Source organism: Spinacia oleracea, chromosome 3 (assembly GCF_020520425.1).
Source record: "Spinacia oleracea cultivar Varoflay chromosome 3, BTI_SOV_V1, whole genome shotgun sequence".
Taxonomy (NCBI): domain Eukaryota; kingdom Viridiplantae; phylum Streptophyta; class Magnoliopsida; order Caryophyllales; family Amaranthaceae; genus Spinacia; species Spinacia oleracea.
In genome coordinates, this window is record NC_079489.1 from 8528992 (window position 1) to 8539764 (window position 10773).

General features: G+C 35.6%; 2 protein-coding genes across 2 annotated transcripts; both read left to right on the forward strand.

Moving 5' to 3' along the window:
* The first annotated feature begins 2724 nt into the window (after nt 1–2724).
* On the forward strand, nt 2725–5771 carry LOC110786075 (uncharacterized). Its single transcript, XM_021990583.2, has 6 exons — nt 2725–2904; nt 3012–3224; nt 3524–3690; nt 5046–5127; nt 5207–5275; nt 5372–5771. Exons 1-6 carry the CDS (start codon nt 2794–2796, stop codon nt 5540–5542), a joined length of 813 nt encoding a protein of 270 aa, XP_021846275.1. The 5' UTR covers nt 2725–2793; the 3' UTR covers nt 5543–5771.
* A 1745-nt stretch (nt 5772–7516) lies between these two features.
* LOC110786077 (uncharacterized) lies at nt 7517–10350 on the forward strand. The gene is made up of 3 exons (XM_021990586.2): nt 7517–7768; nt 8772–8974; nt 9945–10350. Exons 1-3 carry the CDS (start codon nt 7673–7675, stop codon nt 10240–10242), a joined length of 597 nt encoding a protein of 198 aa, XP_021846278.2. The 5' UTR covers nt 7517–7672; the 3' UTR covers nt 10243–10350.
* Nucleotides 10351–10773: the final 423 nt, after the last annotated feature.

The following is a 10773-nucleotide window of genomic DNA, read 5'->3' on the forward strand; positions in this document are numbered from 1 at the left end:
ACTTAACAATCAGACATGGGAAGTTGTTGATTTGCCTAATGGAAAGAAGCCTATTGGATGTAAATGGGTGTTTAAGATTAAACTCAGAGCAGATGGTTCTTTGGAGAGATGTAAAGCTAGATTGGTTGCTCAGGGTTATACTCAGAAATATGGGATTGATTTTGAGGAAACTTTTTCTCCTGTGATCAAGATGGCTACTGTAAGATGCATAGTAGCTCTGGCAGCAAGTTTGAAATGGGATATCTATCAATTGGATATCAACAATGCATTCCTTCATGGTGATTTACATGAAGAAGTTTATATGAGGATGCTAGATGGAATACCAAACCCAGGAAACAAAGTTTGCAAACTTACCAAGTCTTTGTATGGACTAAAACAAGCATCAAGACAATGGTTTGCAAAATTACATGGGGAATTACAGAAGCAAGGGTTTATACAGTCCAAGAATGACTACTCATTGTTCATCAAGAAAGACACATTGCATATCACCCTAGCAGCTGTTTATGTGGATGACATACTCCTTACTGGCAATCATTTGCCCACAATCACAGCCTTGAAGAAACACTTGAATACTACTTTCAGCATCAAGGATCTAGGGATCATGAATTATTTTCTGGGAATTGAGGTTGGTTATCTGACTGATGGAACTGTCCTTACACAAAAGAAATTCACCAAATCACTATTGAGTGATTGTGGTTTTGACATCAGCAAGCCTACAATCACACCTCTACCCATCAACACCAAACTACTTTCTGATGAAGGTCTTCCCTATGATACTCCAGAGCATTACAGAACATTGGTTGGAAAGCTAAATTTTCTCACACACACAAGGCCTGATTTGTGTTATGCAGTCCAGTTGCTAAGTCAGTTTATGCATCTTCCAAGAATGCCTCATGTTGCAGCACTCCATCATGTACTTAGATATGTTGCTCACACAGAAGGCCAAGGTATTTTGATGAAGGCTTCTGATTCTCTTTCTCTCCAAGCTTTCTCTGATAGTGACTGGGCAGCTTGCCCCAATTCTAGAAGGTCTATTACAGGATATTTGTTACTTTCTGGTCAATCTCCTGTTTCCTGGAAGTCTAAAAAGCAAAGTACTATATCCAGGAGTTCATCAGAAGCTGAATATAGGGCCATGGCAGGTGCAGCTGCTGAAGTTACATGGTTAGTCAGACTCTTAGAGGAAATTGGTGTGACAGATCTGAAGCCAGTTTCTCTCCATTGTGACAATCAATCTGCAATTTACATTGCTAGAAATCCTGTTTTCCATGAAAGGACCAAACATATTGAAATTGACTGCCATTTTACTAGAGATAAGGTTGTGGAAGGGCTTATTCAGTTAACTTATCTACCCACTAATTCTCAACTGGCTGATGTTTTTACCAAAGCATTGCCTTCTCCTCATTTCAAGGACCTTTTGTCCAAGCTTGGAGTTTCTGGTGCAACCCCTAGCTTGAGGGGGGGTGTTGGTTATACAGATGCAGACCATGACCATGCACATGCTGCAGGCACGTCCATGCACTGCTAGAGCTGCTCACACTGGATCATTTCCCTTCTAACAGAATTGCTGAGTTGTCAGCCCTCATGGACTAACTTAGTTATTTTGTCTTATTCTATATATAGCTGCTTTGTACTCTCATTCCCTTAATTAATCAATCATAATCTCAGTAGCTTAAGCAATAAGAAACTCTCTCTATTTTCTACTCTCAGTTCATCTTTCTGTCAATTCTGTTATGGATTCTTGCTGACAATTTCATCACACTACTTTTAACAATTTGTTCAAAAAATAAATGACTTTTAGCAATTTGTTCTCCGGCTTTTTTTTTTTTTTTTTTTTTTTATAGCGATAGTGCTTGCAAACGGAGTTCGCTTGCATTTAAGAATTTATTTTAGAATTTATACCAACATTAAGCTTCAATGATCACTAGCATGTTACTCCGTATTTATTAAATACTAAATTTTAGCATATTTTACCAAAAAAAATTAAACATTTTGGGCATTGTCTATGTAAGTTTGTACTTGAATTACAAGATATTGGTAGAAATCATCCACTTATTTTCTATATCTTTAATCTTGAATCTTGCTTTTGATGTAGCCTCGAGTTCTTATACTTTTGAATGTGTGTATGAAGTGTGATTTGAACACAATATTTGACTTTCATGGTTTCAATTTCCTCATCGTTGTATATTGAAAATGAAAATAGTAAGTAATTTGATATGATGGTCACAACTAATTTGAAAATGAACATTTACTGATTTGAAAATGATGGGAATGCAAAGAAAAAAAAAATTTATAAAGATACAAGGGTTTATAAGATGTCCAGTAATAGAACAAGAAATAACAAATAATACAAAAGGTATGAACAAATAAAACAAAAAATATGATCAATTTCATTATGAACATTTACCATATGATTATTATGAATAAATTAATAAATGAGAAAGAACGAATAATTCAACAAAAAAAAAACAAATAATATAAAAAAGAACATAAAATTTCAGAAAAAAGAACAAACAATACAACAATTATGAACAATTTTATGATGAATTTAAAAAACAACATAAAGAACAAACAATACAATAATAATAAAAAAAAACAATACAAACACGTCGTTTTTTCTGGGTACAACCAGAGTTGGCTGCACTCGGGTATAGCAGTTAGGGGTATCCGCAGTTAGGGGCATCCGCGGTCCCACCATCATCACATACGTTTTGCTATCCACAATTTCACTCAGACAATCATCACTCATCCACACTTTGAACTTCAAACACATCACTCCCACCAAATTCCACCATGGCATCCTCCCTAATGTCCGGCGCCTCCTCCTCCTTCCCCGCCGCATTCGCCACCCGAACCTCATCCTCGTCGTCGTCGTCTAAGCCATGCCCACCTCTTCTTCCACAGGTTCACTCCCGCTCAATTTTTAAATCTTTTCAGTTCTACTCCAAATTTCCTGTAATTTTCCGGAGTATATGATTTCATATAAGGAATTTCCTGTAATTTTTGCATAGAAAACAAATTTCCATGGACTTCCATTGCAAGATGCAAAAAGAGTCCTATTCAACCCACTTGTAGCTGAAAGGAAGAACACTTCAACAACTGTTAAAAGAGGGCTTGAGATCAGTGCAAGAACATCCGGCGCTTCGAAGTCGATCGAGGTCGAAGTTGACAAACCTTTGGGCCTCACTCTTGGTCAGAAATCTGGTGGTGGAGTTGTCATCACTGTTAGTAATATTTTCTGTCCTGCTTATGATTTACGCAACCCTAAGTGCTTACCAAAAGCATTAATCATATATTCATATTGATTCATATATCCTAAATGGGGTACTCATTATTAGTTTAGGAATTCGTGACAAAATTACGCGTTGTTTGGTGTTGTTAATATTTGTTAATGCTTAATGTTTCGGCTTTTACCTTCTTATAATCTGTTTGATTTATAATTAAGTGAAGATTTTGTGATCCGGGTTTGAAATTGGGTGTTTTGATGGAGGAAATAATATTGTTATTGTTATTGTTAATGTAGGCAGTAGATGGGGGAGGAAATGCTGCAAAAGCCGGGCTTAAGTCGGGTGATCAAGTGATCTATACTAGCAGTTTTTTTGGTGATGAACTTTGGCCTGCAGATAAGCTTGGATTCACTAAAACTGCAATTCAGGCCAAGCCTGATTCTGTTTACTTTGTTGTCAGCAGGTATATTATAGTATATATCCCTTATTATATGCTCACTTCAATTGATTTTGTTTGGATTGTGAGTTTTTGTATTGCTGTTGTATGATCAACTGAGAGGTAAAGAGTTATGTGCTAGCTAGAAATGTGCCCGTGTTTATGGGTACCATACGAGTTTCTGTATCTATTGTTGCTGTTCTTCTATGCTTTATTCTTCAACTTCTTGTTTAGGCATAGCATTAATTGGTTTTACCTAATCACGGCCTCTTGTTGTGGGTGAATACAAAGCTTGAACTGCTAGGGGTATCAACTAGATGTTTAACACAATTACACATGTGCTAGTAGAATACACAGACTGAGAGATTGACAGTTACCGGAAGCTAAATTACAAGATAGAGTTTGAGGGATTTCCTCCTAACTTACATCTGAGACAAACTCGGGTTGGATTTCTAAAATAGGGTTTACATTGCTAAAAAACGAATCAGTTCTGCAAATCTTTTGCCAAAAGGTCAGCAACTCTATCAGTGCTTCTTAGTGCAAATTCCAGATTGACATCTTCAATCCGTGAAATAAGTGCCCTGTATTGCAAGGTTAAATTGAAATTAATATCCAAGATATCATCTTTGCCTATATACTATTCTCAGCTGCTTGTGAATCTGATTGCAGAATCACTTCCATCCATCCTTTGGTTTCTGTAATCTTTAACCCTTCCACAGTTGGCAACCGTTCTCTTGACCTGATATCGTAGTAGCCATTACCCCTTATTATCCCTGAACACACCTGCAAGTCCTGCATACTCATCGCATTTCGAGAAAGAGACATCACATTTGAGTTCTATCGGTTTGTGTGTGGTGGATTCCAACCTTTCAGGTAACTTGTATGGGAATCTAGGAACTAGATTGAGAAACAGATTTTGGAGGAAGTTACTTTCTCTGAGGAAAACCTCTATTGGTTTCTGAACACCCTAAATAGTGGCAGAGTTCCTCCTCAACCATATGCGCTAGATAATGAAATAAGGGAAGGGAACAAGATTTTCCGTGGCAGTCTAAGATTTAAGCTATGTTACTTGGAGTCTTCAACTCTTCAGAAGCATTAGACTTGTTAGAAAGTATTCAACACATAGTGAAAGCTTTTCTATGTTTACATTTATTTAGTTAATTTGAACAACCATACCCAAGTATTCATATGTATATTTCTTTCCTGCACCCCACTTCATGAAGTAATAAAGTGTGCTTGCTTAGGAAGAACTTCTGTTAAAGTAGTAAGAAATCAGGGAATAGTAATATTGCTAGATGGAGCTAAACAATAAAAATTAGTTAAATACATGTATGGAAAACCTCTGTTGCTCTTGAATCTTGATGTTCTGCATTTTGATGCAGAGGTGCTGATGTTGATGTGAAAAAGCTTCCAAAACGTCCTGCTCCTCCCCGTTTTGGGAGAAAGCTAAGTGAAGCACAAAAGGTATACCCCTTTCATACAGTTTTATGCACATTTTACTTGATTGACTTTTATGTAACTTAAATTCAACTAATTTTTACAGGCCAGAGCGACTCACATATGTCTTGACTGTGGATTCATATACACATTATCAAAACCGTTTGAAGAACAGGCAAGCTTGTGGAACTAATTTTCATTAAATGTTTTTCCTGGTTGACCAGGCATTTAACTTGATCTGAACAACCATTTTCTTTTGTTTGTTTTACAGCCCGATGATTATGCTTGCCCTCAATGTATAGCACCAAAGAAGAGGTTTGCACGCTATGATGTGAACACAGGTAAAGCAATAGGTGGCGGTTTACCTCCTATCGGTGTCATTATAGGCCTAGTGGCTGGTCTTGGTGCAGTTGGTGCATTGCTAGTTTATGGTCTTCAGTAATTCAAATCTAAAACCTACCTTAGCATTCCACCTGTTCTGTAAATCTTCTGATCTTATATGAGACTGTCATTCATTTGGTAAAAGTGATTCATGTGTTATATATGTTGTAGAGCGAACCTTGGGCAAATTTTCTCCATTGTAAGTGCCAAGATACAAATGTACATCTTACCTCGATGATTCCACATTGATATATAGTGAAAGATAATGTCATATATTATGTTACACATTATATCCTAAATTAGCCTACCTTCTTTGTGCATATTTTGTGTCAATAATCTACTGGTGGTAGCTGGCTTGGGCCACCGTGTTGGCCACCTTGAGGGGTGTTCATCGGTTTGGCTGGTGGTGGTAGCTGGCTCACCGCGCTGAATAATGTGTCTTGTAGGAAGAGGTTGTGGCTAATCTGGCTATAGCCTATAGCAGGCATATCTAGCAAGAACTTTTCCTGCACCCAACTTATTGCCAATGCCAATTGGTTATGGATAGTAACTAACCTAGCGTGTATCTAACCCGACAAATAAGAACTTGTCATTCCGTCTTTTACAAGAATTTGCTGAAAAGTAAATAGAAATAACCTTCTTTATTGTTGCAACGCTAGTTACACAACTCTTTAGTCTCTATCTCTTGTAAAGTTGTAAGTTATTTACTTTTCGGGATTCGTTGGAAAAGAAGGGTTAATTTGGTTGTACGTACTACATACGAAATACAACGGGGTGTTATGGAGTACTACGTATTTGAAACTCTTGATACTCCGTATTATTATACGCGCTATAAATATACGTAGTACAATACACGAACGTTATTGAATTATTGATAAATAATTGATTTCCACGTTGACGTTGAAGATTTTGTGTGGTCTGTAAACACATGCAACTATATATGCAAAGGCAACTCTAAGTAGCACGTCAGATTAAGAATAGCATCACAATTCTAGACTTCCAGCTTGGGTTTCTACTCAGTCAATGCCTATCAAGTATGAACTGTTTTACGGTTGACGTCAAAAGAATATAAATCAAATGGAGCAAATTGTTATTTATTTTATGTCCTTTTTCTTTAAATTCTAATAATAAAATATTGATCAAATTGCTACTTTTTGAGTAAAATTATGTTTAAATTCTATTAAAAAATTGAGCAAATTGCTATTTTTTCGAGTAAATTAAGTTCATCTCATAAAAATAGTAAAACACACTATATTTCCTACACATTGCATGTTACTCCGTCCATTTCTAAATAATTACATTATTTGGACTTTAACACTATCCAAACGCTAATAACTTTAACTTGATTTTTTATATACCAAGTATAAAAAAATGTTATAATTGTTCGATTGTCAACAATGTACTCTAACGTACTTTTATGATATCAACTTTTTGTACTTTTAGTAATAGAAAATTAGAGATATTAGTGGTCAAACTTGTATATTAACAAACATATTAGTCAAGCTGGTGCATTTATTCACAAATGGAGGGAGTACAATGCGTATACTATTTTCATTCTTTAAAGTTCCTTACTCTTAGTATTTGCACAGATTCCAATATAATAATGTATCCAATTTCGTATGTGAAAAAAAATAAAAAGTTGAAATTACGAAAATACATACGGAGATCGATCAATCTAACGAGATCTTGAATGATAACGTTTTGATGTATATAATAATGAGTTTGAGGTCAAAGTTTACACTTTGGAAACATGGTAATGTTTAGTTTGAAATAGTTTTTTTTATACGTTGTCAACGTACTCAAGCTAGCAAAGACGTTGCCAATTTGCCATGAAGCCCATGATTAGCATGATTATTAAACTACTTCTTTCGTAGGTATTTTCCCCATATTATCGGACAAGTTAGCTTAAAAGTTATACTACTAATAATACATAATACATAATACATAATACATATATAGTTGTGTCTCTATAATTGCTAAGTAGACGTGAAGCAGCATGTCTTTGATCGAACGTCCTATAATTGACTGAACATTAATGTATTACGTAGTATAAATATAGTAAGTTCTGATTTTGTGAACTTATATTATACACATTTGTTTGCTATATATAGCTTGTTCTTGTTACGATTTTTGTATAACTTGAGCTTGTTTCTTACCACACTCGTATTATAAAGCATAAAATCGAGCGAAAATGGAAGGAAAATGCATTGGAGTTTGTGTAATTGCTGGTGTTCTTGGTCTATCAGCAGCTGTCATGGCCTTTGTTGCCGAGGCTACCAAGATTAAGGTATACTCGCACTTCCAATTCAAAATATAAGCCGTTTTTATTTTTTATTTTTTTTATTTTAGGGAAAGACCGGACGGTCGGATATTTATATTAAATCAAGTTACACCAAAATTTGAATACTTTGGGGGAAGGAGTTTATACATACTCGCTCCATGCTAATCTCTATTATATAAGCGAACTCCTAAGATTAGGGGTGTGCAAAAACCAGACCATGACAGTTTTTGCACAATAGATCCGGTCGAGATTCTTTTTTCCCGGTCTCCGGCCCATTTCGGTCCAAACCACCAGGTTTTATACTGGATTGGTTTTTCCTTTTAAAAAGTACTACCTCTGTTCCTTAATGTTCTTTACGCTTTGGAATATGTGTCTAAAGTATGAAAATTTTGACCGTGGATTCCCACTGTTCTATACATCAAAATGTTATCATGTAAGATCTTGTTAGATTGGTCTCATTTTGTATTTTCAAAATATCAAAATTTTATAATTTTTTCACATATGGAAATGGATATATAAGTCGTTGAATATTGCATTGGAGTCCGTGCAAATAGTAAGCGTAAAGAACATTAAGAAACGGAGGTAGTATAATATAAATTATTTAAAAAGTTAATTTACTCTTTTACTATGTTGGAAATATTATTATATTACTACGTTAGTAGGTATGATATATTCTATTTTAGCTTTCATAAAATGCTTTAGCCAATTAGTTTTCAATATATATATTTTCTTCTTACCGTATTTTGTAGAAATTTTTTATTAGAAATAGGTTTACAACCGGTCCGAACCGACCTGATTCGATTTTTGGGCCAGTTTTTCCGATCTGGTCCAAGCATAGCTGGTCCGGTCTCAGGGTCTTGAATTATCAAAATTTTGGTCCAGGTCTGTCCGGTTCAGGTTAGACCAGGGAACACCCCTATTTGAAGTGACGTCAAAAATTAAGAGTTCCTTTATTACCCTTCATTAAGTTAAACGCTAAATTACGATATTGTGTACGTGTATATTGCAGGCTGATCAAGTACTATATACCGAGGAAGGGACTTGTATATATCCAATTAGTCCATCAATGGCATTGGGCATAGTTGCTTCAATCATTCTTTTGATTCAGCAAATACTCATTAGTGGTGCAACTGGATGTTTTTGTTGCAGAAGCAACCCTTGTCCTTCAACTTGTTGTGGCATAGTTGCTCTTATTAGCTTTATCTTCTCTTGGTAAGTAACTTATCAATTACTCCACTAGTTACTCCCTCTAATAGAAAATAAACGTTCCGGATGATTTTCACATTTTACAACACACAACTTTAATTCAAATCAATATTTTCATATTAGTAAAATAAAAAATAAGGAAACTTTATGGAAAACCTTTCATGTCACATTTTTGTGAAAAGAAGACATTTAAAATCGTGAGAAAATATCTTTTATGTTAATACTTTTTAATAAACAAAGCTTAGATCAGATTCCGGTGAAAAAATCAAATTTTCGGGTGATGACTCTCACTTTTTTTTTTTTCCCTACAAGTGCATATGTGTATTACACCATTTACAATTACCCTAGGAACCGAAACACATAATTGGAGAGAAAAGTGAGAGTCAGTGACCAAAGCTTGACTTTTTGGCCGAGTCTTACCTTAAGGTGTGTTTATTAAAAAGTGTTACGGAGTATTTATTAACAATATAAAGCGTTTTGTCCCCAAAAAATAAGTTTTGAAAGATGTTTTTTTCACAAAAATCGTGACATATAAGGCAATATAAACCTGTCTTATTTTTCGTGGACGGAAGTAGTATACTAGTATAATTCTACTCCCTCTTTTCCTTAATACTCGAACCGTTTTGACTTTTTGCACTATTCACATAATTCTCTTTGACCCTATTTTATTTATAGTATATGAAAACAAATGTTAGTATATAATATATTGTTGGGTTCATCTCAATATATATTTTCAAAAATATTAATATTTTATAAGTTTTTATAATATGTAGTTAAAGATATTGGTGGTCAAAGTTATGCATTGGTAAGCGTGTCCAGTCAAAACGGTGTGAATATTAAGGGACGGAGGGAGTATATAAGAGTATGTCTATACGTGTATGATTTCTGGCAAATTGGGAGTCAAAAAAAGGCAGGGTGGATCCAAAAACTGCACGTTACATAATGTCAAGTCATAAAAAATCATGATTTCATGCAGGTTGGTATTCATTGGAGCATTTGTAATGCTGGTTTTTGGGGCCATTCTCAACAATGCTAGCACCCTCGCAAAGAGTGACACTCTCGACGACGAGACTATCGGCTGCAGCATTGCGAAGTCCGGCCTTTTCATTGCGGCGGGTGTGTTGTGCGTCATCAGTGTCGCCCTCGGCCTCGTAGCTTACATAGCCTTGATTTCTAACGAGAAGAAGACTATTCCCAGGAGTGGTGTTCCAAATGTTGCTAACGAGGATGGTGTTGCTACTGCACAGCCACAAATGCCAACAAAGGTGGTGTAAAATGAAAATATTTCAAGCTTGTAGTAATTTTGACATTCCTCTGTCGTTCACGGCAAAGAATTGGTGTATCCGTGTACAACGAATGTAGTCGAAGAATTACTCTAATTACTTCCTCCGTTTCCTATTAGTTGCAAGACTTGCAACGTTCTTAATAGTTTGTGGACAATAATTGAAAACTTCTAGTACAATACCGACGGCTGAACAATGTGTAATTCAAAACTAGTTTTTGCCCATTCAACGCACCTGTATATAGGAAAAACCAAAACAATCCGTAATAATTAGTGTATGTCGACAAGCTTAGGGTTATGGTCAAGGTCCTTTTGGAGTGTCAACTACCAATAGAGGCATAATACTTGAAACAATCGATACCGGTCTCCTATTCCGCCTCTTCATTTTATCTCAAGTACTTGTGTCGGATCCTCAATACTTCGACATGAGTACAGACACTCTAACACTTCAATTTCGACTTAAATCCTGGAAATTTTCACAATTTAGCAGAGTCGGACACTTGGACATGTACCAGTGTCCGAC